Source organism: Podarcis raffonei, chromosome 15 (assembly GCF_027172205.1).
Source record: "Podarcis raffonei isolate rPodRaf1 chromosome 15, rPodRaf1.pri, whole genome shotgun sequence".
Taxonomy (NCBI): Eukaryota; Metazoa; Chordata; class Lepidosauria; order Squamata; family Lacertidae; genus Podarcis; species Podarcis raffonei.
The window spans coordinates 8,138,651-8,163,220 of NC_070616.1; the positions used below are offsets into that span (position 1 = coordinate 8,138,651).

The window sequence follows — 24,570 nt, forward strand, 5'->3', positions numbered from 1 at the left end:
CCTGCTATATTTGCAATCCTTCATATTGCCAGGACATGTTAACTAGTAGCTGGGTCTAATAGCTTTGTTCCTTACCCATTTCATAATTTTCTGCTACCCTTCTCATTTTGGGAGGTGTGGTGATTCCAGATTCCATTTCTTGTCTTTTAGGCGCTTTTGTGTCAGGCATCAAATGGTCAAAACTCTTTCTTGTACCTATATATATATATATTAAAAAATCAAAATCAAAGAGCGGGGCGTGGGAAACAGATCAGGAAATGAAAACAGTAAATCGGCATGCACTCACATCCACTCTGTATCCTGCCTGAACAATAATGCTTTGGTATTTGTGGCTGAAAAAAATAGTCGTACATCCAAGGTATGCTGGCAAGTAAGTAGAGATGGCTTACTTTAATAGAGCTGTTAAAGGGTAAACATTTTCTTGAGTAGCAGAACAGGAAGCTGAATGTAAAGCTTGCCACAAAAGTGGCAGACCAAAATCATCAAAATCCCCCACTCTCCCCCAGCTAAGAGAAAAAAATAAAAAGGTGATCAGCCCAGGGTCTCTTAGGCGCAGGTCTGCAGGTCTGCCTTCCAAACACATGCCTCTAACCTAGTGACAAAGAGAGGAGTGAAACTTCCCACTAACCTAGTAGCTTTTTAGTGTTGGCTTGAGAAGGCTGCCCCATATCCAAACTCATAGACTTCCTTGTGCGTGGGCTGATCTGCCCCACCGTTGGGTAACTGGCAGCGAGATGTCTGTCTGAGCCCTTGGGAGAAGACCATGGCTGGTTTTCCCTTAGTGTCCTGAAAGAGATGACAAACCAAATGTTCAGAAAACAACACACCGCTTATTGTTAAAAGAGCAGAGTAAGACCGACATCAACACCCCCCCTTCAAAAGCAGCCAGCCCGTGACTCTCTTGCAACACTCTCTGCCATGCACGCAGTTCACAGCTCCCCCTGTCCCTGAAATTCAAGTTTTGGCCCCAAACTGGTAAGAGCTGCGACTCAGCGGCCGTTCCAGCTGCCTGCCTCTAAGCAAGAGGGGAGGCAATGAGGCACCGTCAATTAATCTGGCTGGGACCAACTCCCACATGGTCCTCCCTTCCTCCTGCCGTTTCTCTATCGTGTGCCTTCAACTTAAAGCAACACACACGCTTACCTTCCTGTCCGCTTTGCCTTTTGCAGATTTTGAACCTATGGCTTGAAATCAGGGACGGGCAACCTGCGACCCTCCAGATGCTGCTGAACCACAACTCCCATCATGCCTGATCACTGGGCTGGGGTCAAGGGGAGCTGGAGGACCGCAGGTCGCTGTCCGTTTTAAATTGTGCTGTGAACACAGGAAGCTCAATACTGTCTACACTGGCTGGCAGCAGTTTCTCTGCAGGGCTTCAAGCAGGTTTCCTTCGCCTTTGAAAGCAAAGCATGCGAGCTACGTCCTTCCCCACACAACCTCCTTGATCCCAAATTAAAATGCACCATCCTATGAAAAATTTAGGAGGACCCCTGACCTGAAGCTGCCATCGCTGTGATGTATGTGATATGTCTCCATTGGAACATTTTCCATCGAAACGTCTGTCAGGAGGAGAGACTTCCTATGCTTTAGGCTGCACCGACTTCGAACCTCCTCGGACACAGTGAGTAAAGCTTAAATGATAAAAGGAAGGAAACAGATGTCCAAAGTATATACTTGGCTGCAGAATCTCCCAAAGCCTAACAGCACCATCATGATATGTAAAGCAAGGCAGGATGTAGCTGCTCTCTTATTACTCAGTGCAGGTCCAGAAGCTGCTATTGCATAAAGAATTCAGAATTCCAAGCTTCCCTCAAGGTGGGGCAGGCGGGAATCCAGCCCTTAGGACCCCAAAGGAAGGCTACAAAAACACATTGGCAAGTGCTCGGAAGAAGGGGTTCAGGTTCAGCAGAGTCCCAGTGGTGTCAAAATGGGACTTTGGTGCCTTGCACGACACTTGTCTATTCTCCACGACAGGCAGAAACAGAATCAGTTGCAGAAAATAAGCACAATGCACTCCAATGCGCTTGCTTGGCATCATTTTTACAGGTTCCCAAATTCCACAGGGGGCCTCAGGGCACAGTCCATAGGCACATGATGCAGCCTCCTTGCTGAAGCTAAGCAGGGCTGGGTATGGTCAGTGCCTGGATGGGAGGCTGCTGGGGAAGCTCCATGTATGCTGCATTGAGCTCCACAGAATATAAATTTAATACAACATTTTAAAAACTTTTTAACTGAGGTCTAGGGACAAAGAACGGGATATAAATTCCGAAATCAAACACATTGAAAAAAGCTTCAGTGATTGGCTTAAAAGAAGCAAAGAAATAAATTTGCAATATAAAATGAGGATTCACTCGTACTGATGAAAACGCTCCAGAAACCATCCTATTGAGCTGGGAGAGGCTTAGCCTTTAAAAAGCCAGCTCTTCAAGGGTGGGAAAGGGAAAACGACACACACAACATAGTTCTTCCTTTATTGTATGTTCTTCCAAGGAGCTCAAAACAGTACACACATTTCTCTCCCCATCCATCTTTATCTTTCTTTGCTGAGCTACAACTCCCACTGGACATGCAAGCTGGTGCTGATGGGAGCCGGGAGTTTGGCACAGCTGGTGGGCCAGAGCTTCCCCACACAGCGGCTTCCAGATGCTGTTGGTCAGGGATGGTAGGCACTGGGCAGCAACATCTGGGAAGCCACAGATTCCTCATGCCTGTGAATTTCTCTCCTGTTTTAAGGCACAGACATACTCCTTGGAGTCAGATTCTGGAGTTGGCTGGGGTGGGGGCAGCCCTTTCCCATGTAACCTTTGGGGAGGGTGCCTTCCCTTTGCCCCAAATCATCAACCATTCTGAGGGTGCTGAATCAGCCACTCTTCCTGGGGCAAAACTGGAACTTGAGGCTCTCCTGTTTCTTGGGCCCTCGGCCCTCCACCAAATGGATGGGACCAGAGGCAAGAGTGCCAAGACAAGTGAAAACAGTGTGTCTTGCCACCGTGAAGGTCTTCAGCAGCACGGAAGCCACCAGGTAACTTCAGCACACACTAACATCAGTACTTGAGTGTTGTTCTGCCAGGGCTATAGGTGATCGGCTAGATGGGGAAATGGCTGTGGCTGGCCAGAGGGGTCACGGTGGTTATGCAGTTTGAGCCATATCTTTATCCTCACAACAACCCTCCCAGATAGGTTAGACTAAGACAGACTAAGGGATCCCCAATCACCCAGTGAACTTCATGGCTGGGGGAGGATGCTGCCGTAATCTAGCGCTACAATCACTGCACCACACCAGCTCTCTCCTTTGTGGTTTACATTTTGTTAATAGCAAAGAGAAGAAGGGTCAGACTGGATGCTAGAATTGGATTGGATACAAGCCTAATAGAGTTGGGGTTTTTTACCTGCAAGGTAAGCCACACTCTGGGTATTCACCTCAAACTTGTCACAGTTCCTATGTTTGTTCACCAGAGCAAGGAGCGTGTGTAGAATTCTGACTGTCCTTGCCACGATGGTTGGAGAGGGATGCCGATAGCCTAAACGGGTAAAAAATGCATTAAGCAGTCAGTTATCTACAGGAGCAGGAAGACGGTTGCAAAGTATTTTATGGATGGGGGGGGTGTCACACAATGTATTTTGGGTTCTTTAGTGAGGACAGAGATAGGCATCATTCACAGGGACTGAAATTCAATGAAGTTATAATCTGATTAAGGATGCAATGACAACTGTGAGTTGGTCAGGAGTAGCTGCCCATCTCACTAACCAAATTCAGATGTTCTAATAAGGAAAATTCGTGTGTGTGTGTGTGTGTGTGTGTGTGTGTGTGTGTATGTTTGGCGGGGGATGGACAAGCACACGGCCTCTCTTCCTGTTGCCCTCCACATGTTGAAGGGCAACTGTTTGAAGCAGGAAGCCTCCTGCACTCCTGGAAATTCAGGGGTCTACACCGCCCAGAACTTTCAAAAGCAGAAGCAGGCTCACCTCTCCAGGCAGTTGCCCTTCAGATCACAGAGGGAGACAAGAACAGAGGAGAGCAGAGCTAGTGAGCTCCTCTCTGCTGCCCCTCGATCACATGTTGTGGAATTTCCCAATTACAAGAATGGCTGACTAGGGTTCTGTTGGGCTCTGTCTGCACATGGGGTGGTGGGGGGGAACCTATGGTACAGACTAGATCACCTCAACCTGCCAGGTGGAAGATGCCATTCCCAACCCCGTAACCACTCCCCGCAAGTAGAAAACTAGCATCTCAAGAAGAAGAGTTCTAATCCAGCCTACTCCTGTTGTGCTGTTTCTCTACCTGCACAGATAATTTCCCATAGGAGAGCATTCCAGGAACTGCTTCCTGGAGCCCAAAAGGGTTCAGCTCATCTACTCCTCTGCATCCTAAAGTAATGCACACGGTTCTCAACCACAGCTGAGGAAAGGCAAACGGGTAATCACTCTGGAGTCTAATGAATATGAAGATTTATTTATTGTATAAGCACACACATTTAAACGAGGAAAAGATGCACCCACCCACACCCCACTCCCAATGCGCACACACAGCCCAACCCAAATCTACCACTTGACTTGTGCCAAGTGTGTCTGTTGACAATGCTGAGCCAGGTGGACCAATGGTACAAGGCAGCTTCCTATGTTCCTAGCTGAATATGAACATAAGAAGAGACTGCTGAACCAGGCCAATGGCCCATCTAGTCCAGCAACCTGTTCTCACAGTAGCCAAGGAGATGCAAACAGGACCTGAGCACAAGAGCACTCTCCCCTCCTATGGTTTTCAGCAATGGATACAGGCAACCCCTGATTTGGCAGAGCGTACAACGGAGCCCTGCGCTCTTCCCGGCCCAAAAATGGCCCGCACATTTGGCTTTGAACATGTGCAAAACAAGGATTATCTGTATCTAGAAACATTATGGAATACCTCTCAGTTTGCATCATAAAAACAGTCTTTCAGCCTACTGGCTCTGCTGCTTGTGTTCACTCTTCTCCTGCTCTCTGAGGTCTGGTCCATTTGCTTTCTCCTCCACTTCCTCCTCCCCACAGGTCTCTCTCCTCAGCTCCTTCTCTCCCTCCAAGTGCTGCCAACTGACTTGTCCTTCCCAGCCCTCCCTCCCCTTGCCCTCCATTCCGTTGATTCGGAGGTGTTCTGTATTCTTCACTGCCGCTCTAATGGCAGTGAATAAAGGCGGCCCCTTGAGAATCCTAGGGAACAGGAGACTAAGAGTTTCCTTTTATGTATTAACAGAGAACAAAGCTTTACAGGTATGTGAGATTCACATCATAAATAAGATGCGGAAAAGCAAGCAGAAAACATATCAATAAATGCTTCCTCCTTCACAGAATGTCAGCAGAAAGACAACACACACAATCTGTCGTCTACAGCACAAGCAGTCAAAATACTGGCTGTGTTGGGGGCTGCAGCTAATCTGAAGCCAGCTGCCAATCTGATCATGCCCCCCTCTGAGTCTGCCAAACAATCAGAGGCTGTGTGCATACTATGTATTTAAAGCACATTCAAAGCACTTCCCTTGAAAGAATCCTATGAACTCTAGTTCCTTAACGGCGCTTGGAAGTGTCACTCTGTGAAGGGTACAGTTCCAGGATTTTTGTGGTGGGCTGAATGGTGTGCTTTAAATGTCAATTACCTGGCAGCCTGACCAATGAAACTGCCTCTATAAAACCTGATGGGAATATTTACCTGATGGGGAAATGTTTCAGTGGGTGTCTGTAAACAGTGGGTCACATACCTTCAACTGACATGGTCTGAGACAAAGGAAGTAGGCCCACTTGGGCTACCTGCCTACCTTTCAGCAGATGCCCCACCAAGGCAAAGTTGAAATTGGAGTTGAAATTGAGTCCCACAAAATGGTCCATCTGCTTGCAGTGCCACTCCAGAGGCCTCCTGATCTCCATGAAAACTTCTTCAGGGCTCTGTTGGGAAGCCAAAGTACAGACCATCACAATCATCGGGGGGGGGGGACGGGGGACAGAGATGCTGGTCCACCATGCTCATGAATGTCTAATACTATAAAGAGCCAGGAATATAAAACAAAACTATAAGTCTGCTAAAATTATTACGTATTTGGCAGGGCTCATTCATTAGAAATTATATTGCTATGGTTTTCTATTTTGTTTCGCCTGGTATTATTTTATATATTTGCACAAAAATGATTATAATAAGGGTGGGGTTCTCAGGAGCTCCTGAATCCACGGCAGCCAGGACTCTTGAGAACCATTCCCAAGACTACCTGCCAAATTAGCCAACTCTTTTATCTAATAAAGTCACGCCACCAAAACCCGAGATAGGAACCACGGTGGACTCTTGTGGTACAAAAGAACATCCACGGGAAAGGAGCTTACCGTATTTTTCGCTCTAGAAGCTCTCCCTCTCTGCGCAGCGACTCTCCAGCGAAGCGAAGTCAAAACAGCAAGAGGGATCGCTGCACAGCAAAAGCAGCGATCCCTCTTGCTGTTCTGGCTTCTGGGATAGCTGCGCAGCCTGCATTTGCTCCGTAAGACGCACACACATTTCCCCTTACTTTTTAAGGAGGGAAAAAGTGTGTCTTATAGAGCGAAAAATACGGTACTTTGTAGGCTTCCCAGACAACCTGCAGTTCCTCTGGCTCCAGTGTTTTAATGAAGCCTGCAGCACAACTGGACAATTCCCATACACATCATCTTCTATTATTATTATTATTATTATTATTATTATTATTATTATTATTATTATTATTTGTTGTTGTTGTTGTTGTTGTTGTTGTTGTTGTTGTTGTTGTTGTTGTTGTTGTCATTTTTATTATTATTTTCTCCATTACTGTTTTAAATAACCTGAAGTAGGGTGGGGGAATTGCTTCCATTCTCAACACTCAAGTTATCACTCAAAAGGAAAGACGCACCGTTTTTCAAGCAAGTTTCACCTCCAATTGCCGGCACAACTAAAGAGTATTCAGGTGTGTGTGTGTGTGTGTGTGTGTGTGTGTGTGTGTGTGTGTGTTGATGTTTCCTGACAAGTGGCTGACTTACTTTGTCATTGAATACTCGAAGGTTGTCCAGGGTATGGAGATTCTGCTCGAGGAGAGCTGTGCCTGCTGAATACAGACTGACTTCGTCCAGCTGCAGAACAGCCATGGCCACCCAGAAGAGGGCCTTGTGCATAGGCGAGTCCTGGACAGGGGAAGGGAAAAGCCACCAGGTTGAAATGCAAAACTTGTTTCTGTGATGAACAGCCAAAGCAGAAAGTCACACGCTGCATTCATCACGTACACTGGATTCATTTTGCAATGTAAACAACCCTAGAAGCCGAAGGGGGCCTATAACTGGTATAATATATGCAAATTGGGGAGAATCACATTTGTGTACCTGTTGGCTTGGTTTGGATAATATGCTGCGGCTCAGTAAGCCACAATATGTAAAGATGCAAGATGGAGCTAGCTTGTTTTCTGCTGTGCCAGAGGTTGGGGCCCAAATCAATGGACTCAAATCACAAGAAAGGAGATTCTGACTAAGCCTTAGGAAGAACTTAATGATGGCAAAGGCTGTTGGACAGTGGAATGGGCTCTCTCAGCTGGTGGATCCCCCTTCATTTGAAGTTTATAAGCAGAAGTTGGATGGCCATCTGTCATGGATGCTTTAGCTGAGATTCTTGCATTGCAGAGAGTTGGACCTTTCCAATGCTACAATTCTATGTGGCCAAACAGCCTTTTGACCACACATACAGCTACTCTCTTCAGGAAGTCTCTAAGTAACCACAGTTTCCCATTTCATCGAAACAAGGAAGCTACAATTACCAGCTCTGAGAAAAGATGGAATCCTAAATTCCACTTCAAACTGTGCTTCAGTATCCTGGGCTTGGGCTGGCAGAGACTGAAAACATGCTAGGCACTTACTTGCTAAACAACCAACTCAAAATCACCAGCATTTAGCTGTTGGTGCCACACCTCAGACTCAAACACCCCCTCTACACACACCCCCCAGCCTGTGGGTGCTCTGATTCCTTCCCTAACTTCCTGATTATGACCAAGTCAAGTAAACTACCATTAGAGCAAACCATAGTTTGCCTCTCAAACAGAACAGAAAACATGGTTTGCTGAGAACCAAGAAGTAAGGTGAAGAAGTAGAATGTGTGAGGGAGAGAATGTGCAAACCCAAGGAATGGTCCTCATGACATCAGGCCACAGTGTCTTAAGCCAGGCCATACTAAGTTCCCTCTGCCAATTATGTACAGCAGCAACATTTAAAAATTCCTCTTCAGCAAAGAAGATGTTCAGAGAAGAAAGACGGGTTGAAGACCTGCGCTTGAGCTACTGGAGCCTCCTCATTCGAACCACCTTGTATTTGCTGCAAACAGCAATGCAGAAGAGGCTGTTGAGCCCCGAGGCAGCTTACCTTATTGAGAAGTGGCTGCAGCTTGGTCAGTGCTATGACCGTGGCTTCTATTAGAACCTGGCTATTGTAGTTATCGGGGCCTTTCAAGCAGCTCTCGAGACCCTGTAACCAAGAAAGGAAAAAGAGGATTGGCTTGTGATTGCAAGGCATGGCTCCCCTTCTCTTTGCTCCAGATTTTAAAAGCTGATTTGCATTGCCCCTGCCCAATAACACAAGGTGGGTTGTCACTAGGGAGAGGAGGAACTATTCAGGGGTGGAACCCTAGTTATATGGATCGGTCTTCCTGCAGAAGTTCATCTGAAGACCTTTTTGCTCCCCCAGGCATTTTCAATAATGTCTGTTTCATGGAGTCATCCTCTTAGCTTTAGAATCTGCGCTTTTAGTTTTTATTATTATTTCATATTGCAGAATATGCTTTGTTGGGCAGCTATGTAAATATAGTAAAAAACAACAACACTGAAATACCAGGCTGAAGCTCAGTCTCTCCTTTTGCGTTCTTACTCTCCAACCACCTCCCGCTTCTGTCAATCACAAATGCATGTGTTAAAGTGAACCTCTCTCACCCCCGTGTCACTATGGTTTCACCCCCTCAGAAATGCTTTCATGTTTATTTTCATTCTAGCATCAAGCTGTTAGTCTACAAATTGCTCCCATCTTTTCCCTTTATTGATCCCTTTCACAGCTGAGCGAAAAGTCTAGCTGTTCCCCTCTGCTCTTTCTATTCTTTATGCCACAATTTCCCCCTATTTGTGCAGAAGATTGAGTCCTCTGATGACAACACTTCCCTTTGGACTCATTTGTTCTACAGTCCCATTCAGGACCAACCACAGCCTCTCTCTGCTGTACCAGTAGCATGCAGCTCTAGCCTAAATATGGAACACAGGAAGATGCCTTAGACCATTGCTCCATCTAGCCTGGTACTGTCTACACTGACAGGCAGTAACTCATCAGGATTTCAGACAGCAGCCTCTCCCAAGAGATGCTGGGGATTGAACCTTAGGCCTTCTGCATGCAAGGCAAGTGCTCTGCCAGTGAGCTACGGCACTTCCCCTTCTGGGAACAAAGAAGCAACAAAAGTACCTCCCAGTTGAAAGATTTAAGCAGAAAACCAGCTGGATATACAAGTAAGCCCATTACAAGATCAGAAGAAGAATCTTTATTTGCATCAGCCACAAGCCATAGCAATTTTTTAAAAATCCATGTACTGAAGATAGAGGTAAAAACTTAACTATACAAAATACGTTCTGGAGGTTTAAATCAATAATCAAATAATAGATCTTATTCGAATTGCCCCTGCTGTTTTATTTTATTTTATTTTATTTTTGCAGTTTTTGCTGTCACTGGATCATCTTGATCTGCTAAAAGAAAGGACATGGTAGCAATGGTTGAGCGACCCGGCATGGAGTAATAACCTCACTCCTCAACTCTTTATAAAGAGTGCAAGCCAGAAGCACATGAGCCACTGACTCAATACTGCCATCTCCACAGGGACACAACCATTTTCCCAGTGGATTTTTTTGAAATCGACTCACAAGTACAGCTGAAGGCATTATATTCAATATTGTGAAAGTGAAAGCATGTCTGTATTTTGGAATTGTTAAATTTTGCAAATAGGGTGCCAATGTGTCAAAATGACTAGGTGCAAAATAATTATACCATGGACAAAATTTCCTTATTGTGGCCAAATTTTTCTGTCACTCGATATATAGGCACTGTCTAATTAAATTATTTGCTTTGATAAATGTTGTGATAAACCAGAAAAGTAAAGCTTTTGGTTGACAATTTTAGTCCAAGTGCTCTCATGACAATCTTGTGATACTAAGGGTAGTAGACCAGTGGGGTTTAAATTTAAGCGAAGCCAATAATTAAATGTCCTGCACCAAATCTGTAATTCAACAGAAGGGAGATTAGCCTCCAAGCGCAATGAAGCATTTGGAACACAGGACGGAACAGGAAAAAATTGCCTTAGGAACTTAGAATGAACAGCTTCTGTAGATCCAGTCCAAATCTGAGCCTCAAAGAGTAACTGTGCTAGAGGTTTAGCTTGAAACACTTCAAGTGCTGGTATGTGTTTGCCACCTATTGTATGGAAAAAGAATGTCAGACTTTTGGCACTCTGAGACTACTTTTCTTTGCATATTTCTGATGACCCTGTTGACTGAAAAATAAGGCCAAAGTACTTAAAGACTTTAACTTGTTCAATCAACTGATTATCCATATACTATCTATGGGCCCTATAGTTTCTTGAAAACACCATGACTTCAGTTTTCTTGTAATTCACAGCTAGCTGTTCTCTTTGGCAGTATCCTGAGAATGCCCTCATCAATCTTTTTAGGCCCACTTTTGCATTACAAGATCTAATATGTTAACAATGGACAAGCAGCAGAATCCTAAGCATATCTACACTGCCTTCAATGGGTCTTACTCTGAGGTAAGGGTGCCTATCATTACAACACAAGCTGTAAAGCAATAGTATAGCAGACTGGCCTCCTGCTGGACTATGCAATATATAGCAGCTGGATCACTACTTTCACATTCTGCCTCCATTCACAAAGTGACAGATCCAACCTGTGAGATGTATCCTTTAAGGCCTCCAGGAGAAAACTGAAGCGGCTGAGAGGAGTGTTCCTCACGTAGCCTGAAAGCCCTGCTTCCCCCTCCACAGATTGTCAGTTTCTCATTTATGGGCTTGTTTCAAAAGTGTCATCAATAGGGTTGGATCTAGGGTTGTTTTTCAGAGTTGGGTTGTGAGCTAAGCAGAGTGTAATCCTGGGCAACCAGAATGGTGAACTTATTGACAGCTAAAGTACAATGTGACGGGGAAAATGCCCACTGCCACAAAACGCGGCAGATGCCACAAGCCCAAGCATTCTATATAGCAGTGCCAGGCCCAGGAGAAGCACATCCAAGTGTGAGGAGGCAGACAAGCACCCCTAAATATTTCGGGGTGCCTTGAACCACCACAACTCCTCAGACAGTGCCACAAAAAGGCCACAAGCCTTCAAGCCTTCTTTTCTATATGGCACAACAGTTGTGAGAATATTACTAACGAAGAATTGGAAGAAACAAGATTTACCAACTATCGAAGAATGGCAGATGAAGACGATGGACTATATGGAACTTGCTGAACTGACTGGGAGACTCCGAGACCAGAGAGAAGAGACGGTGGAAGAAGATTGGAAGAAGTTTAAGGAATATTTGAAAAATTATGTTAATATTTAAATCTTAGAATAGCTTTGGAAGTGGATATAGGCTGTAGGGTTAGAAGTAGAAGATAGTGTATTTTAAAATAGTATTATCTGTAAGTAATAAAATGTGAAGATTTTTATGGTTAAAGTAAGTGTGATAAAAAAATAATGGTTAGAAATTATGATATATGTAACTGCTAAAGATGAGGTAAAATGAAAATCAGATAGAGGGGATTTGGGGGAGCCTACCTAACGATGTTTAGAAAAAATAAGGACAAGACAAGAATTTGTTTGTATTGTTTGTTTTTCTGTTTGTGTTGTTTATTTGTGTTATAAAATGAATAAAAAATTTTTGGAAAGAAAGAAGACTTCAAGCCTTCTGTGACTGTAGCGTACTGCACAGCACCGAAATGTTTCACAGGAGGAGTTGAATGCTTGCTTGCATCCCAGATGGTATGCGTTTTAATGGGCTGAAGTGCCTTAGCCTGGAAATAAGAGCTACATGAAAAGAAAAGCAACAGCGGACAGGAAAAGAGGGTACATACCTTGCTAAGAATCCGGATGATCTGCTTTATCTGTCCGTGTGACACCCGTTTGCTAATGCAGCCAAAGACAACCAGGGCTCTTGGCTGGAGGGACGGATTATATTGGAATGCAAACCTGTGGAGGAGGGAAAGCAGCTATCAAGCAGGCCACCGACTAGAAGAAGGCCAACAGTGAAATCGGATGGGGGTGGGAGATGGCTGAAGGAATAGCAAATGTGACACAGGGGTACCACCAAACACAGGGGTTGGGGGGCAAAATGACCTACTTCTGAGCTAGTTCCGTCCACTGGTCAAGCCACTTGCAGGTCGGAATATCTCTCATACATGCCTACGGAGGAGAAAGGCAAAAGCAACAGTGTCTGAGCAAATAACGTTAAGGTAAAAGCAATATTAAATTTCAGGCGTGTGTTCGCTTTCTCTTTCTGATGCTTGTTTTTTATTTTTTAAAATAAAGCAAAAATAAATGCAACATTACATACGTATAATTGCCTTATATATAAGACGTATAATTAGCTGTTGGTAGAGCTCGACTCTTAATCTCAGGGTTTTGGGTTCGAGTCCCACCTTGGGCAAAAGATTCCTGCATTGCAGGGGGTTGGACTAGATGACCCACATGGTCTCTTCCAACTCTACTATTCTATGATCCCATTCCAGTAATTAGTAAACAACAGCTTTCTCCCTATGGATACATTGCCTGCTGTCTTTAACTGCCAAGTTAACAGACACCTTTTGGTGATATCCACAAAGGTGTCCTTTGTGAGGTACTAAGGTACAAGGCAGGGAAGTGGAACCTGTGGCCTTCAAATGTTGGCGGTCACCAACTTCCATAACCTTAGCCAGCATAGCCTATGTCAAAGCTTATGGGAGTGGTACAATCCACTACCACCTGAGTCTGCTACATGTGTTGACTAAGCCAAGAGCTGCCATTCACTGTCAGCAAGGTCATTTGAAACATTTTCTTTCTTGCTCCCTCAAAATACAAGCCCATGCTCTTGGCATCACTGATTAAAATGTGTCCTGTCCCGAAACAAGCAACCAAAGTTTTAACTGAGTACCAACTACAACCCTGAATTCAACCCACAGATGATGGCACATTCATGGTGTGCCTTGCACATATCATACCTCCATAATCTCCAGCAGAGCTTCTGTCACCGTTTCCAGAGAAGTCAGTGCAAACGTCTCCCTCTCATAGGAGCCGGGAGAGAACGACCGGTCCCGGTAACTGGATCGGAATGCAATGACAGCTGCCGACTTCACCTTGCTTATGCCAAACAGCAAGTAGAACTTGGGGAGTGAGAACTCTGTTAAGCTCAGTCTCAACACTTGTTTGGTCTCCTCTGTTGAAGGAAGTAAAAACAGGTACTTCAAATCTCATTCCATCTGTTTAGATTAAATCGCAAACATACACACAGACATACCACTACAACGTACATATTATGGTAAGTGCCTATTTTAGGACCCGGCCTGAAGTAAAGTAAAACCATTAACAATGTCCTTCCATAATGGTCATGCCTCTGATGGTTCTCCTCATTTTACTTGCCCAGCTCTGGGCGATGTCAACAACCAGTAAGATTCCAAATGCACAACCCACCTGCCCAAGTTGTAGTTCCAACTACCCTGGAGAACACCAGACTGGGGAGGGTTGGAGCAGACAATACTGGGGTTAGATGGGACAAACAGCCCAGCCTTGTAAATAAGTAGGCAAAAGTTACTAGCCTGCAAATAACATTTTTTACTCGCCTGGATAAGAAGCTAGCATTCTGCATTTTCATGCTGGCCACAGGAGAGGACTCTCTCCCCTCCCAAAGTGTCTAGTACAGAAACCCTTGAATACTAGCCTCTTAGTAAACTAGTAAAAAAAAAAAAGCATCCTATCATGTGTGCTGGCAGAGGGAAGTTGAGGGACTGCTCTTCAACCAATACAGAAACCAGGCAGCCAGATTCCAGGCAGCCCACTTGTGTGCCTACACATAATTCCTTCTCACCTCTGGCCACCAGGCGAGTTATTAAACACAGGGCTGAAATAGTCTGACCTGCTTTAAGGCAGGTATGCGCTTGTAATGGAATCAGAGAGCCAAATAAATAAATAAATTCACACTGGATGCTTGAGAAGAGGAGGGAAGGTAGGAGCTCAAAGTGGAAAACTTTGGGTGACTTCAGATCAGCAAAGGTAAGAGTAAACAGAGCAGGAAAGCATCTTACCCTGGGCAGAGGAATTCTGTTTCATCACAAAGTGGCACTGCCTCTTATGTGGAGACCGCTTTACCCACCATGGGAGATTGAGAATTGCCTAAATGCTCCACATTTCACTCCAGCTATTGATCTCTACAGTGTATTCTTCTTTAACCACAAAAGCAAAAGGTTGCCCTACAATTTATTTTTAAACCCGATGGCAACACTACATGCATCCCTAATTTACGGTCATGACAGGCAGTCAATTTTGTTCTACCTTACGATGCTTGTAGAGCCTTCAGCGGGAGCAAACTGATCTTAGCATTCCTTAGACCTCACAGTGTGATTTTAAATGCAACACTAAAACCTCACTCTATTAAAACACAAAATATATAGCCCCCAAGTCTAAATTGCAGCTTTGTATAGTGTGACTACATGGAAAATGAGAGAGGAGAATATAAAGGAGGGCTACAGGGGAAGAGCTAGAGGTCATACATAGCAGGGTCAGCAAATATGGAGCACAGGTTCCATTAGCTCTCTTGATATATAATGTATTTAAAATAGAGAGTGCAGGGTTTTGTTTGGTTTTTGCTTACCTTAAACAGTTTCACAACACTGTACATCAAAGTTTGATCTACCATACTGGCTATAATTCAAAGGGCTTATGCAACATCACTTACTTGTATTAGATTTTTAAGCAAGGGAATGTCTGTGGTATCTAACTCACTTCTCCAACAATTATTAGGAACGTGTTCAAGCACCTTAATGGCTCAGTAGCTGATGAGACAACTCTAAAATCAACCCATCACTACTGAGTTGCCTTCCTATGTTCAGTTTAATGCAGTGAGTGTCACACTCACTGGATATATTGTATAATCGCACCTGATTCTTCAAATAATTTGTGTGCACTAGCCTAGATCTTTGTTCCTCAACAGGTATCTTGCGACCCAGATAAGGCCTCTCAAAGCCTTTCCCCTTCCTTGCTGTCAGGACTGTCCCTACTTTGATGGCTCCTAGAAAATCCCGGTCCTGATTGGTATGTGCAGGCAGGCAGGCTCACGCACAGCTGAGCAGCAGGAGAAGAAAGCACTGTGTTTAGGAGGGAGACATTCACAATTCCTGCAAGTAGCAGAGAGAGAAATGTAGGGACAACAAAGACGGGATGGAAAGAGGAAGCAGGTAGCTGCTCATCACTGATACAGACATTTGACGTACCCAAAATTTATACTAGACCCTGCTGACCCTTTAAATCTGCCCCAAGGTCAGCTGCTAGGAAACAAAGTACAAGTGTAAAGGAGAGATCAACTCAGTCAATAAAACCATCTCGTAAAGGACTTACCACTAAAGTGGAGTTGTGAACAAGTGCACAGAGAATGAATGATGTTGATGACCAGGCCATGGGTGGAAGCTCTAAGGGAAAGAGGACCGGTGGCCACCAACAAAGTAACTACATGGAAGAGGTAGGGGAGGTGTGCAGCCACATCGAGTGAATTGTTAAAGGACAGCATCAGCATGTAACGGGCTAGAATGGCAATATCATCCCACATCAGGTGCTGCTCTAATGTAGGAGTTGGAGACAGACAGGTCTTGTCGATTATTTTGCACATCCTTCCAATTACCTGAAAGGGAGCAACCAGTCACTTTTAGTAAGGAGCGTTCTACGTTCAGAACAACAACAAAAGGTAGCATCACAGTTCGCCTGAGGGACAAGGTGTTCCCGAGGGACGCTTGAGAGAACCGTCAAGAGGGGAAAGGGACAGGGGAACAGAGTCTGAGACTCCCAAAGAAAGAGACATTGTGCTTGTCAACAGCTGTTGGTGCGTATCCTGACATTTAGGTTTCTTTTCCACTGTTAATCCTACATAGGATTATTTTCAAGTTCCTCCTTGAAACACACCTCTTCCAGGAAGCCTTTGGGCTTAACCTGCTAAGGCATGTACAGGTGTACCTGCAACGAGGAAGAGATGCAGACTTTATAGCTGCAGGACTAGTTCTTCCCTGCAACCCCACATTTTCCTTCCTCAACTGACATGTACAGTGGCCAAATCAAGAGTTGTTCCGGCTTTTCCGCCCCCTTGCCCAAATGCTTCAGGCAGGCTATCTGCTTTGCTCTGATTTCTCACCCCACAAAATACCTGCTCTAAATGGCACCAAGGTTTGTTCAGGGCTATGGAAAAGCCTTTCTTCACCTCATGAAAAAATACTTTAAAAACTGTTCTGATGGATGACAGGTGGCTTTATGACCAATGTTAGGGCCAACCAACCGTTGCTGTACCCAGCATTACTCAAAAGGAAAAAGAGAATCTGAATGCTCTACACTATTGTTGGTATTTGTGACACTTTATGGTTTTTTAATTGACATGCTTTTAATCATTATTTTGTCTTTGTAAACTGCTTTGAAATTTATTTGGGATGACAAGCAGCACAGAACATGTAGATTTAAATAAATAAATAAATAAATAAATAAATAAATAAATAGCATCTTAAGCTTCTACAAGTGGACTCACCACTGAAATTAGTGTCAATTCACAACTATAACAAAACCTACATGAAACAGCTAGGAAGGATTGTTGCCTTCAGAGTCATGCTTGTGCGCTTCCCAGAACATCTGGCTGACAACAGGTAGGACTAAATAGATCTCTGGTTTGAACTAGCAGGTCTCATCTTATATTTTAATGTTTTAGTGCCATATCCACCAACATGAACTGAATACCACACAGCCAACAGTGTTGTGCTGCCTCTGTAGGAATTATCTTGCGCTCTGCCTGCTGCCCCAACAAAGCAGGACAGAGAAGGGAGCTAACCCTTTCCTTCTTTAGGAATTGCCTCCCTTATGGTTTGCAGCTTTCCCCTGAAGATAAATATAAGGAAGGATGGAGGGCAGGGAGTGATGACTTCACACGACCATACCGTTTCTTTTCAGATGTGGAGAGACAGTGTCAAAACAGTTCACTAGGTTTAAACTGGTTAAGGAGGAGAAGAACTTACTTTACTGGAAACCAATTTCACGTTTCCAGATGCCAGAGCTACAGCTGTGTCTGCCATAACCTCCGCTTTGATGGATCCCAATCCCCCTGTGGCACTGGTTTTGATGAAACTGTCCAGCACTACGTCAAGCAGGTCAGTAATCTGTTGTAAAAGACAATAAATCATTTGCATCCGTTAACATAAGAACTTCAGCCGAACCTCACAGGAGGCTCTCCACAAACTATTTGCCATCCATCCACCGCAATCTTCGACTGGAGAGAGCCCTTTTCTCGTGATGGGTTCTTGCATTTCAATTGCTCTCCCTGGAGAAGGCTGCTGGGTGCCTTTGCAGCTATCAATTAGACTCCAGGTAAGGGCACTTCCCATACTTTTTTAAAAAAGTCTCAGGCTGGCGTTTTTACTTAGAGCAGTCTTCTTTGACTATCTACCTGTGCAAGCAAGCTGTTGCTCTTTGCGTGTGCTGTGTTAGTTAGTTTGCTTCATTTTAATAATCCATTTATTTATTTTTAAATGGCACTTTTGCATTTACTACTTATCAGGAGACCTGGAAATGAAAGACTTTTAATGGTAAGATACAAATTTTGTCAAACCAACCAACAGGTGATCTCATAGCTTTTCCTACCCCCAAGTTGGGAATGCTTAGCATATTGCCACCATGGGATCCTTTGGGACAAAGAGTGGGATATAAATTTTAAAAAAAAGGGGGGGGGACCTGAAGCAATCCAGTGACACAAGGGAACACCAACAGCAGCAAATTGTTAGGAACAAGGAGAGCTGAGCTAAGAGGGAAGAAACAGAGCAAAGGACTAGCCTGAGGAGAAATATTAAGGGAACTTAAGCAATCCACTGAATTTGATGAATCATAGAATCATAGAATCATAGAGTTGGAAGAGACCACAAGGGCCATCGAGTCCAACCCCCTGCCAAGCAGGAAACACCATCAGAGCACTCCTGACATATGGTTGTCAAGCCTCTGCTTAAAGACCTCCAAAGAAGGAGACTCCACCACACTCCTTGGCAGCAAATTCCACTGTCGAACAGCTCTTACTGTCAGGAAGTTCTTCCTAATGTTTAGGTGGAATCTTCTTTCTTGTAGTTTGGATCCATTGCTCCGTGTCCGCTTCTCTGGAGCAGCAGAAAACAACCTTTCTCCCTCCTCTATGTGACATCCTTTTATATATTTGAACATGGCTATCATATCACCCCTTAACCTCCTCTTCTCCAGGCTAAACACGCCCAGCTCCCTTAGCCGTTCCTCATAAGGCATCGTTTCCAGGCCTTTGACCATTTTGGTTGCCCTCCTCTGGACACGTTCCAGTTTGTCAGTGTCCTTCTTGAACTGTGGTGCCCAGAACTGGACACAGTACTCCAGGTGAGGTCTGACCAGAGCAGAATACAGTGGCACTATTACTTCCCTTGATCTAGATGCTATACTCCTATTGATGCAGCCCAGAATTGCATTGCCTTTTTTAGCTGCCGCGTCACACTGTTGGCTCATGTCAAGTTTGTGGCCAACCAAGACTCCTAGATCCTTTTCACACGTAGTGCTCTCAAGCCAGGTGTCACCATTTTTTTTGCCCAAGTGCAATACTTTACATTTCTCCCTGTTAAAATTCATCTATTTTGGCCCAGTTCTCTAATCTGTCAAGGTCGTTTTGAAGTGTGATCCTGTCCTCTGGGGTGTTAGCCACCCCTCCCAGTTTGGGACAGGCAAGAAGCAAACGAGAGGATCATGGGAGTAGCCTACTTCCAAAGAGTTTGTTCCCTCCTTGACCAGAAGGTGGAGCCTAAACCCATTCTACTAGTCCTGCTGGCCAAACGGAAGTAATATTACAATTTATCACACTATTAAAATAAATGGCTTTCTCAAGACCAGCCACATTTGCATACCTAAGCCAGAATCAAACACGGAAACCGTAAAAAATCAACCGATTCAACAGATCTCCCTCAACAGTTTCAAACTGGCTGCTTACTTTTTTGGAAGGTTCTGAATATGACATTTTGAGCCCCCTTCCTTCCAAGGTCCAGCAAAAAACAACAACAGATGTTGCAGAGATGGTTCAAAGATAACAAGAGTTGGATATTTAACATGAATTGCAAACACTTAAGGTAGACGTAAATTTATCTTTATTTGTGACTCTAGCAAGACTAGAAGCAAACCTTCTAGTAATTAATACTTAACCGACTGTCAAGGACATTGTTTCTCCCATAAACAGATAAGATCTGCAACATAAAAAAGACAATACCTGGCCCAAGCTCCCCCATATCTTGGCTTGAATGGAAGGGTACATCTGCTTCTCATTTATGGTCATTGTGATGAGCTTATCGAGAATAGCAGTGACTCGCTGGCGTTTGGCATCGTCATTGTGTTTACAGAAGCGGACCAGATTCAACAACCAGGGGGTCATGTATTCCAGACAGAGGTGTTTCAGTTCAATACCTGAAATAAAATAAATACATATATACATACATATTGTAGTACGTGTGGAGGTCTGAGAGAGGGCGTTTCCCCCTTAGAATAGGCAGAATTCTGTGCAAAAGTTTTCAAGGTTATTATCCTAGAACACTGTCCAATGAAGATTACTAGAAAGAAGGAACGACATCTGGGATCCAAAGGAGAGCACGTAGTTCTTCTGCATGCTGCCAAAGGTGACTTAGGATGGGTGTTTCTTGAAGTGCATCTTCCCATGCTGCATGGCAAACTAACTTTAAAATGGAGGGGGTTTTCAATAGCAGTTTGAGATGTGGCACTGAAGAAAGCTGGCAATTCTGCTGGGGCAAACAGACCCCTTGGAAGTATGGATTAACTCTCTGGAAAAACAGGGGCATACATACCACAATGTATGGACTGGGACCAGAAGGCCTGAACATATATTACATTTCATGTGAAGGGAAACCACATGAGAACGCGTCTATTTAGTCTCCCCCCCCCCATCCCATGAAATGCTCTCTCTAGGGATTTTTGCCTAGAGTCATCATTGCCAAGTCTTTTAAGTACCAGACCTTTTTGTTTACTCAGGCCTCTTGTAATTAAGTTGCCTCCTACGGTGGTCTTCATTTATTAGTGGGGTGGGTAGGACTTGCCCTATTGATATATTATTGGATGCCTGTTCTACGTATTTTGCATTGTTCATTGTTTTAAATTACTCTTAATTGGTGTATTTTATCTTGTTAAGTCACTTTGAGGCTTTTTCTGCTGTATAAAGTGACAGAAAAATGTAAACAAACAACAACAACAATATAATGCACTCAGAGGCAGCCCTTCAAAAGAGGGTGGCGGGGCTGGAGACAATAGACTTCGATCTACACATGGCCATTCATACACAAGCAAGGCCAACATCCATGGGCTCAGGAACATCCAACCAGCATGAAAGCTTGCAGCCTAACACTGTATCCCTTTGATGTCATAATCTATGCCCTTGATAAGTAAACATCTTATTTTGGCAAGTTAAGAGAGGCTCACTTGAATCCTGCAACATGTGTCCTGGTAACATTGGGTTGGATCCAATTCTATTCAGGGTAGACCATTGAAATGAATGGCATTAAGTTAGCTCTCTCCATTCATTTCAATGGGTCTACTCTGAATAGGGCTAATTGTCAGCTACAATTCATAGCCCTCTGCTTAATTTCAGAAGAGGCAGCAGACCGCTAGCGTAAAGACAGAGCCGTTTTTAAAAACACACTTTAATATGGGACAGCAAAGTTTATTTTACAAAATTGGTTCAATCTTCCGGGGGGGGGGGGTGCATTTTCCCTGTAAGCAAGAAACCAGGAAGACATGGTTGATTACTCAAATAAAATAAACTCGGCTTGGCGTCGTCCTTGGCACTCACGGACTGCAGTCTGTATCATATCAGTGCCTGGCACCAGATTAGGACAGAGATAAGTCTGTTACATTTGGAAATGGGCACCAATGGACTTGCTATGGGTTGTGCAAAGGAGGAACTTGATCGGAAAAACACTAACCAGGAAACACTTCCATTTATGACTTTGGTAACAGTGCTACCCAAAACCAACACCTTTCCATTGTCAGAACAAGAGCAGAAGGCAAGTGTATCTACTTACTAGATTTGCTAAATCCGGAAATGCATTCCTCCAAAAACTCTAAGGTGAGGTGGGGCTCATTAGCTGCCAGAGTCTTACTAATAGAGACAATAAAAAGGGTGTTGTTGGCAGGGATACACAGACCTGAAGTTTCCAGTAACTGGCCTTCAATCTTTAAATTAAAGGTACAGGTTAAGGCACAGAGAAGATTATAGGCCGCAGACCTGCAACAAAGAATAAGGGAAACAGTTAAAAAAAAGAATCTTTCATCAATGGGGACTAAAAGGCTTTACTAAAAAACACAATTTCATAACACTTGAAACCAGGGTTGCTCTCTGGACTGTAGCACCGGCTCCAGCTACCATGTAGGATTAATCATTGCAAAAACCCCAAATTTAAATCCCAAGGAAATATCTCTCTCTCTCTCTCTCTCTCTCTCTCTCTCTCTGTGTGTGTGTTTGGGGGGGAGAACTCAATTAAAATAAATATTTGTTGATCAGTTATATGTGCATCTGTTGGTGAATCAACTAATTAACTCTACAAAAACTGGCATACGAGAAAAAGGGAGATCTAAACTTCCCGTAATTCCTTTCTTAGATATTCTAAGGCAGAAAAGTATTGGACTGTTCGGACCTCCTCTGATCACCAGACAGGGCCAGCAGGAAATGATGCCGTATGGGGAAGTACTTCTCCTCTAGCCCTAGAGAGAGTCCAGACTATGGAAGCAGTTCACTGACCCTAACTCATAAGAAATCAAATCAAAAACTAACCCAGGCATAGGCAAGCTCGGCCCTCCAGATGTTTTGGGACTACAATTCCCATCATCCCTGACCACTGGTCCTGTTAGCTAGGGCTCATGGGAGTTGTAGGCCCAAAACATCTGGAGGGCCGAGGTTGCCTATGCCTGAACTAACCTGTCCCTAAAAGAGGGGTAGCAGGCGGGGTGGGGGGACCTCTGGTCTGTGAGCCAATATTGGCCTACTGGGGGTTCCAACTTGGCCCACAAGGCCATTTCCCACTCGCTGGCTGTCAAGTGACATCACCCGATGGTTGGAGGTTCAATCCTGCTTGGTTCACTTGCATGCACAGTTCCCCCCTTAGAGAAGTAGTGCACACAGCCAATCCGTACAGGCAGCAGGACTGAACAAACACACACCAGTTGATGTGCAGAGAGTTCAGTCCTTCTTGGACCGGGAACGTGAGCTCCCTCATACACCAAAACCCTACAGAAAACAGGATTACGGTTTCAATTTCTTATCTGCTCTTCGCCACAAGATTCCAGGGCAGGTTACAGAAATTTAAAAATGTGATATTAAATGTGATATTAAAACAAACAAAACTGGTGTGCTTTGTCACTGAAGGCTTTGTCACTATCTCCCGCCTACAATGGGCCAACTTGTGACAGGATGGTAGGAATGTTCACTAGCTTTGGTTGTCATTCCCTTGATAGGAATGCTCTGTCCTTGGTGATACAATGTCCAGACCCCAGATGTGGAATCCGCTGCATCAAGATAAGCTCGTGGAACCCTGATTATAAAGCTATAAGGATGTTTGTTCCACATCCTTTCTTCCTTGAAGGAAGTTGGGGATTTGATTGCAACGATGTCTAAGTTAGGGAAAAATGAGACTGTCCATACTGCTGTGGGTGGAGACACACCATCACTTTCACCAAGAGCTTGGTAAATATGCGACAGGCAAAGGAAAGGTCAGCTATGTCGACAACATGAAGTTGCCTTTATTCATGGCTTCCAGGATCAACTCTAGTGTTTCCATCATGAGTGAGTATCCCTTCATGCACTGGTTCAGCCACTTTAAATCCAGACTGGTTCTGAGGCTGCTGGGGTATTTTTTAGGGGGAGGGGGTGTGTTGATAAAAAAGTTAAGTAAACCCCAGATCAAGCTGTTTTCCACATGGTGTCCTTTCCTGTTAACCCTGTTTGGTTACCAGAGAATATCTTTCTAATCCATTGAAGATTAGTCTGCCTAGGGACCTCCAGAGAACACAATTAAAGAAGAGAGCACATTTTCTTTCTAGATAGTGTATGGGTTGCCTTGGGCATCCCCTTAAAAGAGGCCTTCCCGCCCTGTGAATGAACGAGAGAGCATGGGGAATGCCTCTTCCAAGATGGCGTTTGCCACACACAGTTTTCAGAAGTACTTGCAATTAAGAAATGTTTAAAACACGCCAACCAATGAATCAAGAACTTCTTCTTAGTCTATTAAAATACTTCACAAGTCAATCGGTTGACACCTCAATGGCTTGAAAAATGATATAAGTGTATATATGAATCCTAAACATCTGTACTGTATAGAATTAAGTTTCAGTAACCTCAAAAGGTTACTTTTACATAACGGCCGCAACTGAGACAATTGGGCTTCAACACTAACCAAGGCAAGCAAAGAGCTCTGAATGTAAAGGTGATCCACAATACACAAGGGGAGAACCCTGGCTGCATATACAACACACCGGCTAAATTGTAGCCGGTATGCTTCAAAGCAGGGTGTAAGGAGAAAAGGCCAATAACACCCTTAAAGAAACTGGTGCCTGTTACAAAGTTCCAGTTGAAATTAAGAGATCCATACCGTAAGCTTGGGTCTGAGCTCCCTAGATTGAGCAACGCGATATTCAGCAGTGTCCCAGGCACATCCTTTGGGCGGATTTTTGTATGCTGTGGTATGGAGTCGGGCTGCGATAGCTCCCACCGCGTCCGTATGTGAATGATGGACTGGACGATGGCATCACACTCCTGGTGCATGAAAGTGAGAGGCGTGCCTTGGTTGGCGATGGTTAAGGTGAACTGGTTTTCATCCACAAGGCAGATTTCTTCTATTTCAGAGGCATAGTAAATGTCATTCAAAAACACCGTCTGTCCCAGGACCCTTGTGCGCTCCGCTGAAGTTACTTGGACAGCTGTAGAACCAACCTATGGGAAGGTATTTAGTTTGTACAAGGAAAACATGGTCAACGCACTCCCCCCTCAAAAAAAAACCCCAGTTATGTTACCTCCTTTTAAAAAGAGTAAGGGATTTCATTAGTTAACAGTAAGATCAATTTATTCTTTATGTGCCATTTCCAAAAAGGATGGCAACCGATCTCTATGGGGGTATGTGTATTAATTAGTTACAAGAATCCCAACCACTCCGAAATCGGGTTCTTCTCAAGGAGTCAAGCTATTTAGCAGGAGAAAGCTGTATGAACTGGTTACTTTGGAACAGAAAATGGTGAACTAGCAAGCTAACATTTCTCCTGGTTGACTTCTAGCAAG

At 44.2% G+C, this 24,570-nt stretch overlaps 1 protein-coding gene across 4 annotated transcripts in view; it reads right to left on the minus strand.

Annotated features, from left to right (window-relative positions):
- The window catches only part of NF1 (neurofibromin 1), a 156,892-nt gene that overhangs the window by 17,310 nt on the left and 115,012 nt on the right, over positions 1-24,570 (minus strand). For 3 of the 4 annotated variants that reach the window (XM_053367583.1, XM_053367584.1, XM_053367582.1), the window contains 15 exons: positions 23,888-24,228; positions 21,326-21,528; positions 19,507-19,700; positions 17,261-17,401; positions 15,612-15,891; positions 13,223-13,437; positions 12,367-12,428; positions 12,101-12,215; positions 8,368-8,469; positions 7,006-7,146; positions 5,787-5,913; positions 3,390-3,521; positions 1,496-1,631; positions 629-786; positions 76-195 (listed from right to left, as the gene is read on the minus strand). In XM_053367583.1, the coding sequence (XP_053223558.1) occupies positions 76-195; positions 629-786; positions 1,496-1,631; positions 3,390-3,521; positions 5,787-5,913; positions 7,006-7,146; positions 8,368-8,469; positions 12,101-12,215; positions 12,367-12,428; positions 13,223-13,437; positions 15,612-15,891; positions 17,261-17,401; positions 19,507-19,700; positions 21,326-21,528; positions 23,888-24,228 (2,467 nt within the window). Of the gene's footprint in view, positions 1-75; positions 196-628; positions 787-1,495; positions 1,632-3,389; positions 3,522-5,786; positions 5,914-7,005; positions 7,147-8,367; positions 8,470-12,100; positions 12,216-12,366; positions 12,429-13,222; positions 13,438-15,611; positions 15,892-17,260; positions 17,402-19,506; positions 19,701-21,325; positions 21,529-23,887; positions 24,229-24,570 lie in introns of those variants that run through there. The other variant, XM_053367585.1, reaches the window with a different exon arrangement.